The sequence below is a fragment of the Erigeron canadensis genome, chromosome 1 (assembly GCF_010389155.1).
Source record: "Erigeron canadensis isolate Cc75 chromosome 1, C_canadensis_v1, whole genome shotgun sequence".
Classification (NCBI taxonomy): domain Eukaryota; kingdom Viridiplantae; phylum Streptophyta; class Magnoliopsida; order Asterales; family Asteraceae; genus Erigeron; species Erigeron canadensis.
In genome coordinates, this window is record NC_057761.1 from 23,024,509 (window position 1) to 23,048,749 (window position 24,241).

At 31.9% G+C, this 24,241-nt stretch overlaps 2 protein-coding genes across 3 annotated transcripts; one reads left to right on the forward strand and one right to left on the reverse strand.

Annotated features, from left to right (window-relative positions):
* The first annotated feature begins 8,244 nt into the window (after positions 1-8,244).
* LOC122582627 (serine/threonine-protein phosphatase PP1 isozyme 3-like) lies at positions 8,245-12,783 on the forward strand. Of its 2 annotated transcripts, none has more exons than XM_043755056.1 (4): positions 8,245-8,605; positions 10,107-10,666; positions 11,835-12,071; positions 12,544-12,783. In XM_043755056.1, the coding sequence occupies exons 1-4, from the start codon at positions 8,431-8,433 to the stop codon at positions 12,562-12,564; spliced, it is 993 nt and encodes a 330-aa protein (XP_043610991.1). In that variant the 5' UTR covers positions 8,245-8,430; the 3' UTR covers positions 12,565-12,783. The 2 variants fall into 2 exon arrangements, with proteins under 2 accessions (XP_043610991.1, XP_043610983.1); XM_043755048.1 differs by having other exon boundaries at positions 8,248-8,605; positions 12,541-12,783.
* Positions 12,784-22,018: 9,235 nt separating this feature from the next.
* LOC122585402 (phosphoenolpyruvate carboxylase kinase 2-like) lies at positions 22,019-23,203 on the reverse strand. The gene is made up of 2 exons (XM_043757537.1): positions 22,370-23,203; positions 22,019-22,275 (listed from the first exon to the last, which is right to left on the reverse strand). Exons 1-2 carry the CDS (start codon positions 23,157-23,159, stop codon positions 22,220-22,222), a joined length of 846 nt encoding a protein of 281 aa, XP_043613472.1. The 5' UTR covers positions 23,160-23,203; the 3' UTR covers positions 22,019-22,219.
* Positions 23,204-24,241: the final 1,038 nt, after the last annotated feature.

Sequence of the window (24,241 nt, forward strand, 5' to 3'; positions counted from 1 at the left end):
CAAAACGATGATTAGTTTAAAAGTCTGTTACGAGGGTCGTTGCCCGCTCCTTCCTTTATATTGTAATATTGTATTTTTTGGAAAGCAGTTATGAAATAATAAATCAATTTCTATCTTCTCTAAGTTTTTTCTATCAACAATGGATTAAAGGTAGCTTCATCGTTCAGCATCGCCGACTATACATACACGTTTCTGATGCTCGGCATAAGGTTGGAGAGGTTGATCGACACAAAGCAAGTCGGGCAAATAAAAATTGGACCTTAAAGAACAAAAGTTCAAAATCAAACAGAACAAAGAAAAACGAGAAGAAATGATGATATTAACTGCCGACTAGAGTGACCTCCCCTACCTAATGCAATCTTGGAAGCAATGCAAAACGAAATCAAAGAAAAATTTGGTTATTTGGGATTGATGTTTTTTTGATTTTAGGACCTAGGTTTTTTTATGAGATATGTGTTTTGTTTTTGTTTTTTATAATATATGTACTTTTCTTAAGTAATGAAATTTTTATTTAGTCTTATGCTAGTAAATTTTCCCGCATGTTGATGCAGGGCATGCTTTTCAAACGATAAAGTGTTGGATATAAAAATGATAAAGTCATCAACAAACATAACTTGTAATCATTGCTATACTCATAAAATAGGTAATCAGTATTTTGAAAGAAGATAAACACAATTTCAACAAACACACCAGATATGGATACATAACTATATAATATAATGTCCCAAAGTGATACAATAAGAACACATCTCAAAGTAACTATACAAAAGTCTTGGTTCATGTTTAAGAGGGTTATGTTAATTGTATATAGAAATTAATATATGTGTAATACAAACACGTTTTTGTTAAATCTCCGAACTCTAAAAAAAAGGTAATTGAATATGTAATAACTAGATTATATTCTCGCGTAATACGCGAGATAAATATAATATATTAAATTTGTGAAAGGGCATGTTGAAAATACGATGTTATAATTATTTAAAAAAATGCTTTTATTAAAGATAATTAGTAGGATTTGACGGTGTAAAGTTAACTATAGATACTAGGTGAAAAATGATGATATTATTATTTAAAAATAATTTTTATTCTATATGGTTCCTAGGATATATGTGTTATATAATTACAACATAAAATTAATGTAATAATAATAAAAATAACATGTAACAATAAGAATAACAAAAAAGAATAAAAAGATAAAACAACACACTATATTCACGCGTATAATATCACTTTTACAATGGTGACGAGATATAAAATTTGGGGTGAGAAAAAAAAGCAAGAAAAGGGGGGAAAATACTCATAAAATCGTAAGGTTATAAAGTTCAAAAGTGGGAAAGAAAGCGAAACAAACGAACAAAAAATTCTCATGAGTAAAACCGTAAATATGTGAAATTTGTGTGGTAAAAACATGAGATCATAAAAGTTTGTTGTTAAAAAAATGAAAATAAAACATTGTGAGGCCAAATGTTAAAAGCTAAAAACCATAGGGGTGAATTTAGAAAAATAATAAAAGATGTGTTTAATATGAATGCATTAGTTATGTTGTACATTATGCAAACTAACTTGTAAATTTCAAGTTAGGTTTTAGTATATAGGTAATTATATATAATTTAATTAAAAAAGAAAAAAAGAAGTCAAAACATGTCAAATGCAACAAGTCATCCATGCTAATAAGATGTCTCATTTCTTACTTTTTTGGGTGGCTTCTTGGGACAACATGACGCCACATGGCGCTAGTCCCCCTCCCAAGAAACCCAAAAGACCCAAACCACTTAGCCACATTGACATAGGTTGGAATGTTGGATCATCGATCTTACTATTTGACCTTAGACAATCAAGTGTGTCTAGACTCTAGGGAGGGTTGATCTACCAACATGAAGCTTCACTTGTGACCCCAGCTTACAATATGAACATAAACCGATAAACATAAAGACAATCTATGAATAAGAATTTATAATGCAAGCAGGGGCGAAGCTGGGATTTTCAATTAACCGGGGCTGACGACGATAAATATATTATCTAAGCGGACGTTGAACCATTCTCCTTACCGGTTCACTGGTCAAACCAGATATGAAAACAGAAAAAAGAAATTAAAGTATGAAAACAGATTTGGTTTATAGTTGGACCATTTTTCATCTATGAGAAAAGTAGAGGATGAATGAAAGTAAGAACTCTACATGTTTCATTATGAATCATGGACTTTCTTTTATATTATAGAATTAAGTTATATTATTATATATTAATTTTAGTAAACTTATTTATTCAAAACCTGAAATCATTATGTTATAATAGAGTACTGAACTACTGATCAATAACTTAAATCAAGAACTTTTTTAATTAATTAAACAATAAGAATTTTAATTATAACCCAAAAATAATGTTGATGAACTGAAGTTATGCTTTTGCATTATTCGTTCAACTTTAAAGTAAACATAATAAATTGTGCCATTATAAAAAAAAAAACATAATAAATGAATAATTGCTCACTAAGCTTTATATAATACCATTAAAAGGTTTTAATGCATAGTTTTCTCGTTTCTTCTATTTTACTCTTGTAATTGAGATTGACACTAACTGATGAAAATGGTTTATGTACAAGTAATGGACGATTAATATGGGCCCATATATATTATTTACTGGAAGTAAGATTTTGGGCTACTAAAAAATCAAATTTATTGGGCTAGTTGGCAAGGACCAGGCACCCCCAGACCCCAGTCCCCCTAGTCTCTCTGTCTCTGAATGTAAGAGAAGATAAGCTTATAACATGATCTTAAAATGTACATTCAGAGTCCATAGTAGAATTTGTAATTTTGTATTTAGGTTTGGACTTTGGACGTTTTAATTGGACAACTTTTTCAAAAGTATCTAAATCACTTAAATTAGACATTTTTAGAAAAATTGTCCAATTTAAGAACTAGGCTCTCCGAATTTATCTATCTACGTTATTTTCCCATTCGATTAATTAGGCTTTGTGGAAAGTCTTTTTACAAAATAATAAAATGATCCTTAAATTAACATATGTTCATGACTAGTTATAACACGGTTCCTTGCCAAATCTATTACATGTTCTATTTAAAGTATATCAATATGTGTTCATGGACCTATGTAAGGCCATGATGGAACCGCCATTGGTGTCTCATCAATGACGTGGGTTGGTTTGCATCCTAATACCAACGCCATAGGTAATGACTAGTCTGTTGGCTAAATCAGCGATTCTTTAGAAAAGTGATGAGGTAAAGACGAGACATATCGGTAAAGAGTTTATTTTTTTCATTCGATCATCACATTGATTAAAATAAAGTAGTAATTCTTTTTTCAAAATTTAAATTCATTCGTTGGCCTAAAAAATATTTTTTTTATGTAAATGACTATATCAATGTTACCATTTATGGGTTTTTTTTTTCTGTTTTGTTTTTTTCCAATTCTTTAATAAATATTAACACATGTCACAACAACCTATCACAACATCCTCTCATAAGAGCACTACCAATGTAGAGTGTATTGCACCGTATTGAACTCCGAATACAGTCTACACCTTTGGATGTGAGCCGTATTCGAAGCATATTGTTCTGGATTGTGGTGGCCACGGAATTTGCGAGTAATTAATTTTAAATTTTTTTCTTTTGTGTTCAATGGTTATATTAAAAAAAAACAAATTTTTAAAATTTATACCTCTTTACCATTTTTTCTCATTATTTCAAAATCACACTTTTATTAAAAAAGCATACACAATACATTAACTTAAAAAAAGACAATACATAATAAAAACACACAATGCATTAGAAAAAGACAATACATAACTAAAACACATTAACGGTGTTCTTTTTGTGACATACTTCCCATGTCATGCTAAACGTTTTCATTGAGCTACCACTTGTCGTGTTGGGGACATTTTTACCGCAATTATGTTCGTATAATTCGGCCAAAGTGTGTTGGTCCCCCAACGTGTGACCGACATAAAAAACATCCTTGATTGTGGGCTTAACCTTGTTGATCTCCTCCCGCATAAAATTAGAATAATGGCCTTCATTCTTAGAAACCTCGCGCTTTTTGACGTCCGTATTTCCTTTACCATTTTCTCACAATTTCATCTTTTCTCCCACAGACATTCCATAACCCCATTTTTGTTTGAAAGAGGGTGTCTTATTTGATATCAGTCATGATTAGTGTCCTCCTTTCATCCACGGTCATGCGAGGTCAGTGAACAATGTTTGATGACGATGCCATTTGGATGTGAAGAGTGAAGTTGTAATGAAATGGAAATTGAAATTGAATTGTGAAATGGGATGTCACTGGAATCGTATCCATATAGTAAAATCAAGGTTAGCCGTTCTCGGGCTTAAGTTGTAATTTATTTAGGCCGTTTGGGGGATTAGATGTGTAAATAATTTGAAATTTGAACGTTGGAAGGTATGTGTAACACCCCGGGCTAGAACCCGAAATATCACTGAAATTATATAGCACACAGTGGAATTATCGTAGAATATATACTACATGAAAATAAAGGATTCGGAGAATCCAAACCAACATTTAAGGTACAAGATACTAAGTAAACAAGAAACCATGAATGAGTCTAAAAACAAGACATTACAACTAAGATCATAAGTAACTAAACAAGAACCCTAAATGGACAACGGATCACGGATCCATGGGAGTCCCAAGTCAAGCTCTAGCGGAAACGCCAAGTAGCCAATCAATACTCCAACTTCACATAAATACTTGAAAAGTGCACTAAACAAGGTCAAAACTAGGTTGGTGAGTTCGTAGTGAAGGATCACATGAAGCCATCGTCAATAATCACAATACATCTAAGGAAGATCAAGCATACCAGTAGCCTTCACGTGCCACTCTATCAAAACATCAAGATTTCAAAAAAAAGATAAACAAGTGTGTAATGGTAAACACATATAATGCCAATGCCAAATAGGAATCATATGCATGTCAATGTCATAATGCGTATGCTATGCAAGCCAATGTCATGATGCGTATGATATGTATGGCCATCATGCCATCTATGCAACGATACTCACATGTCATCACCATGACCAATGTGGCATCTCAAAAACGTCGGCGAATATACGTCTATAAACCCGGATGACCAACACCAGTGTATACGTCTATACCTGGATAAACACATTTGTCTCAACAGCCAACTAAATCATCTCAATGCAACCATCATAATGCAAGCCCAGGAATCCATCAATCCAACAACCATTAAACCAACAATATCCATATCATTGCCTAAGCGTGTTGCCTCTATTACAGTTCCATCAATAGTCAACCATCAATCCAACCATCTAACCGAACTATACATACATACACTTAAGAGGGCTTTCTTTCAAAGAGTCCTTGATGCTTGTATATAGGGTCACCCGCAGCCTTCCCACCACATCTCAAACCTTTTGAAAGCAAAGTCGACTTCCATGTATGTACATCTATCCTAAATAACCACAATATTCCAAACATATGCATAATCCATCAAACAATTCATCAAACAATCCGTCAATCATCAAACAAACCAAAACTATACGTACATACACTTAAGAGGATTCTACTTTCAACGAGTTCTCGATGTTTGTATACAGGGTGTACCAACGGCTAACCCTCCACATCTCAAACTCCTTGAAGGTATAACCGACTTCCATGTAGGTACATCTATCCTAAATATTCATCATATCACAATCAAAAGCGCAATCCATCAACAGTTACAAGCTAACCATCAATCAAACCACAACTCGAAGCATCATCCAATCACACAATATACAATCATAAACGTATGCATCATGAATCAAAGAAACCAACAACACATCAATAAGTCAATCAAACAATCAAACAAGTATAGGTGCACTTTCCAGCCCGAATCTCAATCGAGTAGGGAACTACGAAACTCACCTTGGCTTCCAAGCTACGATAACGATTTAATGAAAAGTTACAAACGCTCAACAACCGCTACGAGTCCGCAACCTAGCAATAAATATCATATTATCATCAAAGTCAACTCTATAGTCCTAAACAATTTGGTTTAGTAAGATTAAGGTCGAGTCACAACTCTTAGACGTCTAACCGCTTTCCCGCGTAAGAACAACACACATTCAACTCGACATTTTTAGAAATGGAGAAAGATTCATGAAAAATGAATGTTACTACAAGAAAGTAGACTCTTATACGATTCCAACGATAGGTCATATGACTCGATTGGACTTACGGATCAAAAGTTATAAGCGTTTGAAGTTGACAAAGATTTTCGGTTCAGTAGTTTTTCACTGCGGCGCAGTGGGAGGTGCCAGACCCCACTACGGCACAGTGAGCCTTATCTGCAGCTAAACAGCATCAGGTTTCGAGCTATAACATCCCAAATCTCCATTTTTGACTTAGTGATCGACCCAAGGAACTTTCCAACTCGTTTTTAAGCATAAATACACATATCTAAACATAAACCAACATAACCCACTTCACAAATCCAATCCAAACACTCTATCCAAGCTTGATTTTTGGATTTAATTCCTTAAAACCCTAGAAAACTCAAAAACGATTTTTAACTCGAATTGTGACCCAAATTCGTTTGAAATCAACTAGAAACATGTAAATAAACATGAAATGATAATTATCGGATGAATTTAACTTACCTAAACCTTCACCAAGTGCTCAAACCCGAATTTGACCCGAAAGTGCGCGATTTCCTACACTTCGAAACCCGACTTTTGATGTGATGATAAAGAGATGATGAGGATTATTATTCTTGTTTTTAATCTTGCTTAAGCTTCATTAAAGGTGATAGAAATCTAGAGAGAGAGAGAAGTGTGTGTGTGTGTGTTCTTGTAAGAATTCAAGAGAGAGGGAGGAAATGAAGAATGAATGGATGGGAGGGAGGATAAGGGGGTGGGGTTCGGTCATGGGTCATGGGTTGACCCGCTTCACACATTACTAGCTCAAATAAAATGTTGCCCTTTTGTCGTCTAAAATCATACCATCCAACGAGTAGTCAAGTGACCTATTAAACGTTTTGCCCATCATTTAATCTCAAAGGAGCTAAATCATTCTTTATTTAAATTTACTAAGCATTTTACATAAAAATCAAAGGGTCAGAATTTGCGGATGTTACAGTATGTTTGTGTAATTAATTTAAATTTTGAACGTTGGAGGAACGTTTTCTAGTTTACCTATAAATAATGACTTCTTCATCAAATATTCTTGACTCAAAAACAAACATTTTTACAATCGAAATAGCTTCTTCATCAAATATCACTATCCCAAAGACCAACAATGACTGTCCATGAGGTTAAGGACAGTATCATGGCCGATATCCTAGACCACTAGTTGTTTCAGGAAAAACTTATGACAGTTATGCAAAAACTAATTGCAAAAATGAAATGGTGTCTAGAACAAATTTTTATTTTACAGGCGCCAACAAGGAATTATTCTAATCTTGAGTGTCAATAATATTACTTATTTGCAAAAAAAGATTAAGAGGACGGAACTTGCAATTAAACAACTTGGCAGTGCGATTTTCATGCAAAACAACTTGGACAAATGAGTCCAACGACGTTATCAGATGTTTTAATTAGTTTGTAATTTCTAAGTATTTTATGATGTATTTCTTTTTTAATTATGTAATGTCTTTCAATTTCCAACGATAGTAATTTTTTTTATAATAAAATCTCATTTTCATGATTTAATATAACATTATTTGTTTATTTTATAAAATATATTTGTGGTTTTATTTGATTAGAAATATTAGAACAAATATGTTGGAGTATATTAGATGTATTGAGTATTGAGTGTAAATTGTGAAAAAAAATATATTATAGGATGATTATACTAATTGATGTGACAATGTATTGAATATATTTACCATCATCATAGGTATTGATCTATCAACAAAAACAAACAATACTTTCGCTAAAGCTAAAATGGATCCAAACGTACCGATTATGACTCAGATATCGAGGCTTTTATGATGACCGTTTCGGCTTTCGTGCTAAAAGAGGCATAACCTGAAATTATGGAATAAAATTAACCCATGCCCCAATTAATTAAACTTCAAAACTGTCCCAACTAAACTTCACAACAAACAATTATAGTGTTTTATACTCTAATACAGGAGTTAAATGACAAATCCCACGTCAACAAAGTCTTTAATCTAACAAAAGAATTAAGAGAAAATGTTATAATAAGAGCCACATATTGCACACCCATATTGCCACGCAATATATTAACCCAATACACACAGTCACTCACATATACATACAATTATATACATATCTTTCCATAATATATCACTCAAAGCGCACCCGCCCATTGACCATTTTTAGGAACTATTAATTGAATCCCCCCATCTTCCTCTTTTATTAGGTATCCAAGATTGCTTCTCATTATATCTAAACCCCATCTCAATTTTACACACACACACACTCAAACACACACACACACATGGAGCAAACAGTTCTTGATGATATAATTCAGAGGTTAGTTGCAGTTAAAGGCAAACCTGGTAAACAAGTGCACCTCACTGAACAAGAAATCAAACAACTTTGTGTTGTTTCCAAAGATATTTTCTTGCAACAGCCCAATTTGCTTGAAATTGAAGCACCCATCAAGATTTGTGGTATCTTTTCTTTTCTTTTTATTGTATCTATATATATACATGTATGTAACAATATATTGAAATCTTGGAATTGGGTTTTTGTTTATTTTAAATATCCATATGGAAATGATTAAACTTTATGAGTTTTTGTGTAGATATAGTTGGATATTGATATTTGTATTTAGTGTAGGGGTTTAAGTTGAAATGGTCAACTATTGTAAGTCAACTATGAGTGTAGTATTTGGGTTAGTAAGTAGTTTTGAGATTGTGATATGTGATTAGAAGATGCTAAAAATGAAAGCGAAAAGAAGTAAAGAAAGGCGAAATTGTTGTAAACTATGGAAATGATGGTTTTCTTTTGCCATAATTATGTTATAGCCTTTGTCTATGGTTAAGAGGAGTAATGATTTTAGGGATGCACTACTTTGGTAGCTGTTGATTAAATGGAGCCTATTAGATTTTAAGAGCTACTTTGAGTATGATGAGCAGGGCAGGGAGAAAGAGGGTTAAAAATGACCATAGGACTTTTGGTTGTAGGTAGTGGATGTGATCGAACAGCTAACAGGTTGTGGTTTTGAGTACCATTGCGGACTTATATGTGAATAATTGTATGGTATAAGTAATATCTACCTTTTAGAAAGGAAACTAGAATCAAGAGTTTTGATAATGATTACGGTGATATTTGGATTTACAATTTGAAATTAACGCCGTATATTTATTTGTTTGGATATCATCATTGTAAGTGGTGATGTTATTAGTTTTTGATAAGTGTCATAAGCTGCAACAAAACTGATTATCACAATAGGTAACTTACCTTAATATCTGTTAGTCATGTCTAATTTGAGTGACTTTACTTCCATCTAATGAGGTATATCTGTCCTTTTTTTTCTTCACAAGAGTGTTGCTTTTGGTATTGATTGCTGAAGTAAATAAATTTTGTGAGACACTCACAGCTGTGGCGAATGATGGTTTTGTATTATAAATTGTGTTCCAGTCAATTTTTAATCGTTAATGGGATTTTTGGCATACACTATATTGGTGGGTTTGAATCAAACATATTAAGTTAGATTTTTAGAGCTCTCTTTACTATGATTAGCAGGGAAAAGGAGGGGTTAAAGGAAGAATAAAGGGTTTATATTTTTGATTAGGATGGTGTCTTCCATTTTGATGTTAGCTCGCATCATCTGTTTTAATAATTGTGTATCATATTATTTAGGGGCCACACAGGTAGTTTTGGATTACTAGTTTCATACTGCTTCCAAGAAACTGATGTTTTCAATGGTATATTACCTTATTACTCATTGTTCTAGACTTCTATCTCATGAGTTCTGTTTTTCACAAAAAGGTGATGGTTTCTGTATTGATAAATGATGAGTAGTTAGATTTTCTTAAACACTTAAACAACATAAGCATATACCTCATTTGTCTCGCATTGTTAAAGTTGATTATCTGATTTTAATACTTCAGAATCACACGAGGTTTTTTTAGATTTCTGATATTCCACATATTTAATGGTTACCAGGTGACGTGCATGGTCAATATTCTGATTTGTTACGTCTTTTTGAATATGGTGGATTACCCCCTGAAGCCAATTACTTGTTTCTTGGCGATTATGTTGACCGAGGCAAACAAAGCCTAGAGACAATATGTCTTCTCCTTGCTTACAAAATAAAATACCCCAATAAATTCTTTATATTGCGCGGTAACCACGAATGTGCTTCTATAAACCGTATATATGGTTTCTATGATGAGTGCAAAAGAAGATTTAATGTGAAGTTATGGAAGACCTTCTCGGATTGCTTCAATTGCTTGCCTGTTGCAGCTCTTATTGATGAAAAGATTCTGTGCATGCATGGAGGATTGTCACCTGACCTTGATAATTTGGATCAGATACGAAACTTACGGAGGCCCACTGATGTACCTGATAGTGGTTTGTTATGTGATCTTCTCTGGTCAGATCCCGCTGTAGATGTTAAGGGTTGGGGCATGAATGATCGTGGAGTTTCGTATACGTTTGGCGCTGATATTGTGTCACAGTTTCTGGAGAAGCATGATCTGGATCTTATTTGCCGTGCACACCAGGTACGAGTCGATATGCTCTCGTTTATTATTGTGTTTGGGTAATAGTGAAATGCTGTACGTATTTCAACTAACATAGAAATAGATAAACACTTTTATTTGGGGATTGTCAACTCATATTTGATCATTTTGGTTTGGAATTGCAATAGTTAATTTTTGGTGGTTGGATATAAGTGGTTATATGTATGTTATCTAGTTAAGGTAACCAGTTTATATCCCCTGACTGCTGCAAGAGGTGGCAGCTGGCAAATGGGCAGGTTGGGCCCTGTTTTGGGGACACCCTAATCACTTTTTGGCCAAAAGTTACCATTTTTGTATATAGTTAGCGTGTTAAATATGATAACCATTGTTATTAGCGATTATTTAATTTTTTTAATTACTTCGTAATATGATTTTGGACCATTTGTTGGGTTCACTATAATCACTTTGTGAACCTGAAGGGCCTTTCCATATCTAAGTAACCCATCAACCAAGAGATTGTGGGTTATTGGGTTCTGGGATCAATTGAGACATGGTCATATTATGGATGGTTAAGATTGTTCGGCTTCCCAAACTTAGCACTTTGTAAGCATTAGACCTGTTCAGCCAGTTTACTTCTAGCTAACTGTTTTGATTTTCCCTAATTGATCTGTTAGAGATAACATGTAACCTGTGTCGACTAATTAATGTATAAGTTGGTCTAGGTTTCCACCAACACCTACTGCAGCAGAAATGTTTATTTAAGAAAAATTACATTATTTGTTTTCCCATATTCTTACCCTCTTCATTATTGTTAAATTCATGTAAAATTGTTGGAATATATATGATAACTAAAAAATTGCTCACAAATAAGTTATAAAAGAACTAGTTGATTAAAAATTTCTCATGGTTTATAAGATTATATCTATTAAACATTCAAACAACAATACATCTGATTATTACAATATTAAACAGTAAAAGAACGTTCTAACGCATTCTCCTGCAATACATTGTGTACAACAGATTATCTGATTGTGATTATTTCACGTCCAGTCCGAAAACACATATCTGGAAACCCTTGGTTACCTGCTCACCACTTTAGTGTTATATATGTGGGTTTTGGGGGAATGAGTAAGCCCAAATTATTGTATGGTTTGTCTGTACCTTTCAAAAGGTTTATGAGGTTATTGATAGTTCACAAAATGTGGTACAGGTAGTGGAAGATGGGTATGAGTTCTTTGCTGACAGACAACTTGTAACTGTGTTTTCGGCACCAAATTATTGTGGGGAGTTTGACAATGCGGGTGCTATGATGAGTGTTGATGACTCTCTAATGTGCTCTTTCCAAATACTAAAACCTGCAGAAAAGAAGTCAAAGTTCAACTCAGGTATCAGTCTTTTTGGAAGCACCACTACAGCTAAACCAGGGAACACCCCAAGTGGATTCAAGGTATTGTTGCAAAAATATGTGATTTCTCTCGCTACAGCAAATCAAACTAATTTACGAACATTTTCTAATGTCCTAAATCTTATTTAAAGATGACATAACCCGGTTAAACCGTATACACCCGAGTCAAAACCTCATCCGTTTGCCCATTTTATCCCGATTTATATTTAAAGATCGAGATTTTATTGTAACTAGATTGCTTTTTCTGCTCATAGTTAACCATTTTGCGATTATCATCATTGATAAGCTAAGTGTTAGTCTTAAAAGTGGGTGATTAGCGTTCGTAATGACATCTTTCAACCTGAACCCGTTTTAACCAATTTCCTAACCCGCCTGCTCCTCTTGTCACCTATGTTGATTAGGTATTTGTGGACCTGCGAATTTGATTTCAAGTGGGTTTTAACATCGCAACGAAATTGATTTTTGATATTTTCATGACCCTGAAGGTGTTTATTTTTTTGCTTTTTTGCAGCAGTTCCTAGGTGGGAGAACATGAGATATGGTGCAACGTTGAGGCATGAACAAATGAACCTTGACATTGGTTTTTGGTGCACCATTAGATGTTGTTGGAGAATGTATAAATTTCTAATGTTGGTCGTTGTACTATAAATGAGACGGGATAAATTGTAATGAGTAACCACTCTACAATGTGCAGAACATGCAGACCCATGTTTTGATAGTTATGGGTAGAAATAATTCAGAAGGTCTTGGTATACTTCTACTCCGTACCCCCAAACGTTTGCATCACATGATGCTGGTTCTGTTTTTTTTTTTTTTCCATTTATTTACTTTACATGTCTCTGTCCTGTTTGTTTCAAATGGGTTATTTGACACGGGTTATGTAGGTTTTGGCCAACCACCAATCCACCTGCGACCTGAACTAAAAAATGGGTCAGCGAACTGAGAAAAGGGTCCTGGTTGTTCGATATGGGTTATTCAGGTTTCTGCTAACCACCAATCCACCTGTTTTTAAGGTTTCGGGTTATACCCAAATAAGAGATTTTGATGTTGGATTTTTACCATTTTGATAACCATATCCTTTTTAGTTTGAAAGTTAACAAAGCCGTTAAAATTCATTTTAATACTTAGCAAAACTAAGTTGTGTGATGAATGATTGATTGTATAAGAGTGATTGCCTGTTTAGCCTTCAAGTTCTATGGGTTTCCACTGAAATTTATGGAGTTTGTAATTAGAAAATTAGTCTTTGAAAGTTATCATGTTAAAATGTATATGTAAGTTGAGACACCCCTTTTAATTAAGACGAGTAAAAGACAAGTCGAGGCCCAGATCAGTGATACTTGAGTCTCGACTCAAATCGGGTAACCCAGCATGACCAACTCATCTCACCAATTCAAGTCCAACTTTGGGTTCCATGCAAAATGTCTAAAAAAAATAATAATAAAAAAATAGGAAGATTAATCCATAAATTCATGTGTATACTTAGAGATTTCATCATGTTTTTTGAGTAAAAGGAGTCATTCCTGTATAGAATAAATAAAGTTACAATATATTGAGATCACCATTCCATGAAGCCAAAGAGTGGGCTAAATTCCGTGTATGGCTTGGACAGGCCAAGCTCATACACCACTAAACTAACAAACGTTAGCAGTTTATAATCCCGCATAATTTTGGAACTGATTGGCTACTCTTCTGAGGCTTCATGTCACTAGTAACGAGATTAAAAGCACATCTTGATATTATATTGAATCAAGATTAAGTGTTAAGTACTGATTATTTTTAATTCTATGATATGATATGGTTCACTATAATATTTCTACATCTATAAGAGTTAGTGAAAAGTATTTTGTAACGATGTCGTTTGTATAACTTCCTTCACTGGCTTAAGGATATCTATGTATATCGACAATTTTATAATGAAAATTTCTAAAAGATTTTAAAACATGTCGGGACTATATCACAATTCACAAACATCTTGGAGTAAAAACAATTTGTGCCACTTACATAGGTGGGGTTTTTCTCTAGGCTTGAAGCCTCTTAATTGGCGTGAGTTATTCCATCTCATTTATGATCCTCACAGTTGAGGTCTTGATATGATTCTAAATTGTATCTTTCTGATGTATATATAGATTATTAATGTATTTGTGAGTAAAAACTTTTACGTTTTGCTATGATTCTCGTACTTTTTTTTTTTCCCTAGTTTTGCTATTTCAAAAAAAAAAAGTTGTTTCTGATGTCTATGAAGCTTGAAAAAATACAAAATCTTGAACATCTTCAAGATTTAATACGAATTTATTTTTCAAGCATCATAGCCATCAACGGATTTAAGTATGAGTTCATATTACCAAACTCGGTTGCAGGCTCGAATAAGTGGGTCGATCCCTGACATACTTATGATTTTTATGCTATTTACGTAAAGTGTCCTTAGTAAAAGAATAGAACAATAAATGGTATACGCGAATTTTCATCAACCATGTGGCAATTTCAGATGTATCGATTGGATGATGTAGCAACCAAATCTTTTTTTTTTAACAACTGATATATTAATTAGGATAAATTACAAATTTTGTCTCTAGGTTCGATCACAAATTGCAGGTTTCATCCCTAACTACACAAAATTACAAATTTCATCCCTAACTTTCGTGCTCTTTCAATACTTTTGGTCCAAACCACTAACAGCCGTTAAAAATGAATTACAAATTTCGTCCTTGTGTTCGAAGATTTGAAGGGATGTTGAGTCCGGTGGTGGGGAAGTCGGGTATTGGTGGTGATGAATCTTCACCGGACTAAAGTTCCACTTGCACGGTTCGGTCATCTTCTGAAGCACCGAAATGTCTGGATGTTGTCGTTTCCATTTCAAAACGCCAAGAAAATTGATACGCCACAAAAACATTTCCACACTATTCTCTTGGTGGGAAGTCGGGTATTGGTGGTGGCGACAAATTTTAGTTGGATATATATACACATTTACATATATATCATAGCCTATATATATGTATAGAAATGTCTTGGAAACGTTTTTGTGGCGTATCCATTCCCTTAGGTTTTCGAAAAAGGAACGACATATATTCTCCCAGATCTTTCGGTGCTTTAGAAGATGGTCAAAGTAAGCAAATGGAACCCAAATCCGACCAAGATCTGTCACCACCACCAATACCGGACTTCTCCGCCACCATATTCGACATCTCTTTAAAACTTCAAACACAGGGACATCATTTGTAATTCATTTTTAAAGGTCGTTAGCTGTTTGGACCAAATGTATTGACAGAGCACAAAAATCAGGGACGAAATTTGTAATTTCTAGAAATTAGGGATGAAACTTGTCGTTTGCGACCAAACCAAGGGACAAAATTTGTAATTTATCCTATTAATTAATATGCAAGTCAATTAGCAAGGACATACCCTCGAGCGGCACATTGAATGTAACGAAGTAAGCATCGGTACGCAAGCAAAGGCCTACCTAATGAAGGACTATCTGTTAAGCATAGAAAAAATATCGTTTCATATTAAACCAAGATTTGAGATAATAAGCCAATGTGGTTAGAAGGAAAAAATAAACGATATGAAAAGAAGAAAATTGGCTCATACGATATCTCTAAGAAGTCGACCGGATACTTAGGGAAAATCCCAAGCCTGACTTCACCTCCAAGTTACTCCATTTTCTATACGAGCATAATACCCGTGCGTTATAGTGGAATTTTGTTTTAGGAGTGACAGTTTGTTATAAGGGTAGATATGGTAATTGAGTATTGTAATGTGTGGATGGACATTTTAGGAACCTAAATATACTGAAAGAGGCTTTTTGGGGAAAATATGTTTAATTTCTTAAGACATACCATAACTAAAAATCCAAAATGCTTTATAAGATAGTAAAGATACAAGAAGACCTCGGTGTCATTTGATATATATACAACTAGATTAAACCCGTACGTTGTACGGTTAAAAAACTATACTATTATAAAGATTAGTCAAAAATAAAATTTAATTATTCTAAATATATCTTCATATAAAACTTGTGTACAAAAGTCACATAATTTAAGAGAACTTTTAGGCTATTAATTTAAAAGGATTTATCATTTCCTTAAAACTTATACCCATTAATTATTTTAACTTTCATAAGTTTGTTTTTAAAATAGCACTTAAACAAAAATAAATAGTTTAATAAAATCATTAAAATAATCATAAAAATTACAAAATGTAATAATATTTCTTAGAAAATTACATTAGTTGTAAATGATTTATTGATAGTCAAATATTATGTGTGTCCAATATCAAAAAAAATATCAAACTTTTCTTATTCTTAGCTCTTCAAAAATAAAATAAAAACGATTGGCAAAGAAAACTCATCCCGTTTTTGCAAGAGAAAAAAAGAAAAGAAATTCAAACGCATTAATTTGAGAGATTTCATATAATATATACAATTTATTTAGAATAAAACAATATTTATAATAACCCTCTTAAAGATTGTTAAAGATTTTTTATAATACTTAAAATTTAAAAAGATTTATTTTATTTAAAAAAATATATTTGATATGATATAATCTTTATCAATATTACGTATTTGAATGATATGATAGATGTTATCTCAATAAAGATTAAATATGATATTAATAAAAAAAAAACCACTATAAGATTTGATATGTGAAATGATATTTTAATTTATTAATTTATTTAGTATAGATAGATTAGAAATCATATAATAGATTTATTTTTTAACTTTATCAACTAAACATGCCATGTAAGATTAAATGAGATGAGTGTACATACTTAAATAAAGAGTTTAATCTAATACTTGACAAGTAAGCAAAAATCTTACTTGTAAGTTATATAAAAATGACACATAGCCAAAAATCTATCACATACAAACAATTCCTCGGTTTAGCCCTATCTTCAGAAAATCATCAACGAATCCAATCCATATACCTCACACGTCCCCCTCTCTCTTCCTAGCCTAAATCCTTACTCTCGGATTGGTGTAGTACAATCAATTAGCAATAAACTAATAACAAGATATAACAGGGTTTTAATCATTTGAAAACTACAATTTTTGTGAAAACCAGAAAACTGACTAAAACACACTGTGATCTTATTTAACACAACGTGTTTTTAATATGTTTTTCAAAAACACATTATGTTAAGTTTATATCACAGTGTGTCTGAACAATTTCTGATTTATACCGCTATCAAAAACACACTGTGATTTAAAACTTAACACAACGTATTTTAGATTACACAATAAAAACACATTGTGTTTTATAAAAACACAATTAAAACACATTGGGTTAAACTCAGATCACAGTGTGTTTTGACAATTTTCTAATTTTCACAAAAAATTTAGTTTTCAAATGAACATTTCACAGATATAACAATTACACAATCCTAGCTTATTTATTCATTTGTCACTTTCGTTATCTATTATATTAATTAATAAAGAAAGATTGTGATGATATAAGATTTTTTAAAAATTATATTACCACACATCCTTTTAATTTATTTATGACATCATCATACTGTTTTATTTAGAATCTAATATATCTTTTTCTTTAATATGTATCATTGATATAGATTTTTATTAAATGTCCATATTATTATATAAATTTTTAATCACCTTATCTTTTCGTCATAATAGGCTAAAAACTATGGGGTTTTTTTTCTTTCCAGATAACGTTTTTCTTTTTGTTTTTGTCAACCGAATGTGTTTTAACGTGTGTCCACAACTACACAACTATTATTTCCGTTTAATTTCGTTTTTTACATAAAAACTTATCACAACTTTTCAACTTATTTAACGTTGTTATTATACGTTTTAATATGATAACATATTTTAAAGTTACTCGTGTATTATTCGGTTTATTTGCAAAGCGTTTATTAGTTAACCAGCTAATATATATGATACACGAGGATTGTCATATCCACATGGTTAAAGAAAGCCTTATATATGTAAATATATGATCAGAAAAAATTAAAATAACCGAAGTTTGAAGTTAATTAAATTATTACTTATTTTGAAATAGGCATTTATATTTCGAGTGAGCTCTCTAAAGCGGACCCGGTTAAAACAACGTATGTTAGACCTTTCGCTGTCGAATCGCGACATGAAGTTTCAAGCGAAATTCACCTTTCAGAAAACTTATTAAATGAAAAACCTATTTTACCAATTAATTAAAAAAAAAAAAAACAATTTGACGGTTTGACTAAATCTGTTCTAAAGATAAAATATATTAAACCAGACAAAATTAGTCATATTTATTTTTGAACGGCAGAAATTTAGTCGTATAATGGATGGATACTTTGAAGAATGAAATACATAGCACGTATCACGTTTGTAGCGCCTACAGCCCTACCCCTACGTACGTCTACTAGAACGTTTGAACACAAGATATCATAACGTGAATAAATGGCCAATTTGTTTTTGTCTTAATTGGTAAATTAATAATCCAATTCTACAAGTTAGGGTGACTTTTAGATAGGTTGACTATTTAGTTTTGATAGCATATCGTATTCCACATTTCTAGCATCACTTGTTTGTGAGTGGCACTTGACTTCCAGTTACGACTAATATGACTCTTGACTTTACACCAAACTGTCTAGTTCTTATATTTCTAAAGGAAACTAGAGTTGTAGATGCAGTTTTTAGAAAATTACGTACGGTCTATTTTAGAAATTCTTTTAGGTAATAAAATAGCAAAATACATGTTCAAGTAAGGATTATATATTTTTGATATTGATAATGGTTTCGACCAAATCTAAAATTATTGGTTACTTTCATTTACGTTTAGTTATGTTAGTAGATAAATAAAGAACTAAATATTTAACTTTGTACCCGCACTATGCAGCCTTAAAGTATATTTTATTAGAGGTGTTCAATTATTTTTAATATTGTTTATCGTGGTTTATCATATGTGTTTTAATTTTATAAAAGATAGCAAGATACATGTATTATCTTAAAAAAAAATATATTCTGATAAATTAAAATATTATATACATAAGTTAGTTTGATTACAAAAAGTTAAATATGAATAACTTATATTGTTAGCATATGCATTATATAATTGTAACAAGTTCATTTAACTTTTATATATAATTGTTTAATGTAAGATTTTTATATAGGAAATTATAAAATAGAAAATAAATTAGATTGTTACAAAATTAAGTAAGATAATTATATAAGTGGAAAGTTTAACTAAATGTTAAAAAAATATAAATATTTTATATAACTATTTATTTATTTATTTACTTTTTTGTCAAATTAAATGTAAATTTTCAAATTGCTGAATGTACTAAAAAGGAAAATAAAAATAAGGATGAGAATATATATGTTCATATTAATAATGAAAAAAATATGATTTGTAAGAGTTGTAAATCTATATTTTATATATCAAATAATAAAAGCTATAATTATTCATAATATTTAAAAAATTAAAATTTTTAAATATAAATTAAAAAGATATACATCATTCAAGTAAAACGTCATTTATCAATTACATGTTCAATTTTGTTTAAAGTTTAGAAGATGTAATATAGATTTGGATTGAGATTCTTTAGATATAGTTAAAGTTAGCTTTACATATAAAAATCTACGGAGTAATAAAATTGAGGATATTTAACTTTTGAATTAAAGTTAAAAAGTAAGATTCAAAAGTAATTTTTAAATTTTGGTCCTACTTTTTAATCCATTGATCAAGTAGTATAGTATAGACTGTAGGTTTTAATTTTGTGGTAACACATTTCAAACGTAGGCTAGGGGGCATGTGGGTCAACAGCAGCCCACCGTGTTTCTAGAATCATCTCTACGTACGCACCCATGCTTTGTTTTCCCTAAACTTTGCAAAGCTTTACAGTTTTCCCCCTTCTTCTACTTTTCCTTAATTTGTTTTTACATGTTATACATTTATGCCCAAATGGCCATATTATACATTTATACCACCGTGTTACTCATTTGTACGTTCAATTGAAAGAGCATTGATATTTCATTCTACCTTTTGTTGTCTATAAGTTTTTTTCTTTTTGTTGATAATTAATTTTACTCCAAGTTTACATATAAAGTTTCATTAATAAGTTTTAGTATAGACCAGTTTACCTCAATGATCATAAAGAATTCCACTAAATATATAACTAGATTCACATATATATAATACATCCTTTTTCTTTAAGCACAGAGAAAAAAACCAAAATTTTATTTTGGAAAAATGCAAAAAAAAAATTTCACTTTTGATGAAGATTGAAAATGTACATATTATATTAAAGTAAAATCAGTATAATCTTTTTAAATGTATACTTTTTATAAGTAAAGTTTATCATTTTTAACAATCTAAAAAAAAAAAGAGAGGGAGAGAAAGAGCACACAACATTCATTATTATCCTACATTTTATTCGTAGCATAAAAATACTATAGAAAACGTCATGAAATTAAGATGTCACTAGCTTCGAAAGAGAGGCATGTATTGCATGCTCAACACGATTTTAAGGTCCATAAAAATGCCACACTTTAACATGGCGTCACTAACTTGTTATCTATTTTGATTCGTGTTACTAAATTATACTAGAAAAATGTAATAAAAAAACTTAATTTGCTTTAACGTAGTATTCCAACAAATAAAATCTTCATATATTATTTAGTCCCTACAATACAATAGTTGTACGTATGTAACACGTACGACGTACTACAGTACGTCTTTGTTGAATAACACGAGTATACACAAATACACGTGATATTATCAAATTGAAAAACTACATATGAAACGTGAGATATTGCACAAATTGGTCAGTAATTAATCAAGTTTGTTAAGTTAGGCAAGTAACTAAAAGCTTATAATTATAATCGAAATAAAAAGTTCGGTTTTGGATAGATCATAGATGTACAACATGATACTCGATATTATTGCAATATCATTAAGCTTCAAAGTTATGAACAGTGTCGACACTGTTCATAACTTTGAGGCTTAATGATATTGCAATAATATCGAGTATCATGTTGTACATCTATGATCTATCCAAAACCGAACCGCCACGTGGCACTGTTTCGTTGGTTTATATTCCGTTCCACATTACTATTTGTATTTTGTCATATCGGATCCTGTGCGGGTTTTATTATTTAGGTTTTTATTGGTTTTTTTCACAGTTTTTTTTGCTTTTTATTCTCAAAGTTATGAACAGTGCCACCGCCACGTGGCATTGTTCCGTTGGTTTATATTCTGTCCCACATCACTACTTGTATTTTGTCATATCGGATCCCGTTCGAGTTCTATTATCTAGGTTTTTATTGGTTTTTTTCACATTTTTTTTTGCTTTGTATTCTCAACTAATATATTGGGCGCTGACACTGTTCTATTCGTCCACATTAAACCTCGCAATATTCAAATTTTGTCATATCGAATCAGATTTTTCTTCGTTTTTGCACAACTTTTGTTTTGTGTTCTTGACTAATATATTAGGCGCTGACACTATTTCATTCGTTCATCTTACACCTCGCATCACTATTCGTATTTGGCATATTGGATACTGTTTGAATTTTTTTCTATTTCTATTTCTTGATTTCTCCGGAGTTTTTTTTTCTTTTATGTTCTGAACTAATATATTAGAAACTTTTATATATTTTCACGTCATAAACTTTTGGGCATTATTCTTACATTTATTTTGAGTTTGTTTACCCTTAGTTTTTTTCTCTTTCTATATTCTTTATTTTTGACTTTATTATACAAACAAACCTATATATTTCATATCGAAATTTTTACGGCGTACCAGTAGTATTGTTCTTAAATACATATAAATTCGATATGACAAACATCGTAATAAAATATATCTATGATATAGTGCTTTTGGTGCTGCTTTTGATTTTTAGTGATTGTTATTTTTTTTTCCTAAACTTTTTTTTACCAAATATGAAACCGCATCAATAACAAATACAAACATGATAACTGAAATCCCGCAACGCGGGATATACACTTCCTAGTTCATAATTAAACAACATAATTATTAACAGTACTGTTCTGTAACACCCTAAGATCGATAAATTGCATTATTATCAAACAACAAAATTAAACGATATTGAAAGTATAGTCCTCAGTCTTCTTAGAAAAACAGAAAAACGTTGTTCATCGAACTTTCGTACTAAATGAAGATCGACAGATCGAGGAAAAATCTCATGTTGGTTAATCTCGACTACAGAACGGTAGAACGAGCTTTCTTTATTTTCAAGTTAAATCCGCCATTGATCGAGTTTCCCCTTTACTTAGGATCCATGGATGTCCTACATTTCATTCAAATGAAAAATTAGTTTTAGATATATATGATAGATACGTTACAAATATATTATAATTATACAATTATGATAGAAAACTTACTTAAAACTTGTTCAGCAGAAAATCGTCTAGAAACATCCTTACACAACATCTTCCTCAACAAATCTTTAGCTTCAGACGAAACAGATCGAAAATATCTACTAGGAAACCGTAAATTCCCTCTTAAAACAGCTTGAAATGTGTCAGTTGGGGTTTCTCCATAAAACGGAGGAACCCCAGCTAACATAACATATAAAACAACACCCGCACTCCAAATATCAACTTTCTCATTATACTCCCTACCAGACAAAACTTCGGGTGCAACATAGTACGGTGTACCCACGATCCCAGTCATCATCCCTGCCACATCAGCGCCAAACCATTCAGCTGACCCAAAATCAGCTAACTTTAAATTTCCTCTAGCATCAAATAAAATGTTGTCCGGCTTGATATCTCTATGCGCGATACCAGATAAATGACAATTAAAAATGGATAATAACAAAGGTGACAACACCCCACAAGCTTCGGGCTCTGAAAACGGCCCGTTGTGGCTTGATATTCGGTCGAAAAGGTCAGGGGAGTCGCAAAGGTCAATGATCATGTGTAGATAATCATCATCTTCGTAGATATTGTATATTTGAACCGTGTGGAGGTTACGTTTAAGTGATTGTAATATTTTTGGTTCTTTCTCGACACATTCGAGATCAGTTGGGTCGGATAAGAGTCGTTTGTCGATGGATTTACATGCGAAAGTGGCACCGGTGGTGTTGGAGACACACTGGTAGACGATGCCGAACCGACCACGGCCGAGTTCTTCGCAGATTTTGTAGTCTTTGTTTAAGTTGTCGCACATGATATGTTTATTCTATTTTGATGTTGTTTGGTTGCTTTTATTGGTTTATAGATACATTGTTGATGTAAAATTCTGGGGGTTTTAAAGAGGCTTATACAAAAATAGAGTGGGGCCCATGGCGAGGATATTCTTATTCGAGAAGGATTCCAGTTCCTTTCTTTTCTTTTGTTCAAAGTAAGAGAATGCTAGCGGCTTGTTGAAACTATACGAACGACTTGTAGTAATCAATTATTTGTATTTTCTTGCATATTATTGTTTCTATGTACGATTCCACATTATGTTGTGATTTTTTTTAATAGTAGTTTTGTTAGATTAAAAAAAGAGTTACACTGGTTGTGAATGTGAAGTATCATTGATATTTTATTATACTAATGGGTTAAAATAGCTTAAGACAAAGACAATGTTTCATAGTTATATATATTTTTTAATGCTAAGTAAACTAATAAGGTAAGGCAATATTAATTTTATACTTTCAACAGAGTTCAAGAAATAAACATACAAGAGAAACATTATGCAGACTTATTTCAAACCCAAAATCAGTGGTTAAAAATTAAAGATGTATCAATTAGCTAAACTGACATTAGAAACAAAGTTTAGGCATTAACCGGATATAACGGGAAAAAAAAAAGTAAATTGATGGCTTTTGTGGTTTGTCCTATATTTTACTAATTTCGTTCATACTTAAAAATCATATCTAACGTCTCTAAGGATTATATTTTTCCATTAGGGTGGGGAGGGTTTGCCCACTCCTCCCCTCCCCTCTCCGATTTTTCTTCTCCTCCCCTCCTCTCCCTGATTGCTAGGAGCACCTCGCCACCCCTCCCCTCCCCACCCTTTTCTATTTAATTTCATTTCTATTTTTTTTATTCAAATAATAACTAAAACCTAATTTTAAATACTAATAAATAATATAGTGTATAAAAAACAAAAACAAAACAAAAACAAAAGACTTTAAAGTTTAAACCAATATTATAAAGAGTTTAAACTTCAGGGTATAAATTGTAAAATTGTAAAAAAAAGACAAAAGTTCTTGAACAAAAAAACTTTGCCCTGCGTTGTCTTCTTTCCTGTAAGTCTGTAAC

Excerpts from the sequence above, each read along its gene's own strand:
- LOC122582627 (XM_043755048.1), top strand. The coding sequence starts at position 8,431 with ATGGAGCAAACAGTTCTTGATGATATAATTCAGAGGTTAGTTGCAGTT. Across the intron at positions 8,606-10,106 it reads AGCACCCATCAAGATTTGTG|GTGACGTGCATGGTCAATAT; the intron begins GTATCTTTTCTT and ends AATGGTTACCAG. Across the intron at positions 10,667-11,834 it reads TTATTTGCCGTGCACACCAG|GTAGTGGAAGATGGGTATGA; the intron begins GTACGAGTCGAT and ends AATGTGGTACAG.
- LOC122585402 (XM_043757537.1), bottom strand. The coding sequence starts at position 23,159 with ATGTGCGACAACTTAAACAAAGACTACAAAATCTGCGAAGAACTCGGC. Across the intron at positions 22,276-22,369 it reads TTCTGCTGAACAAGTTTTAA|GACATCCATGGATCCTAAGT; the intron begins GTAAGTTTTCTA and ends AATGAAATGTAG.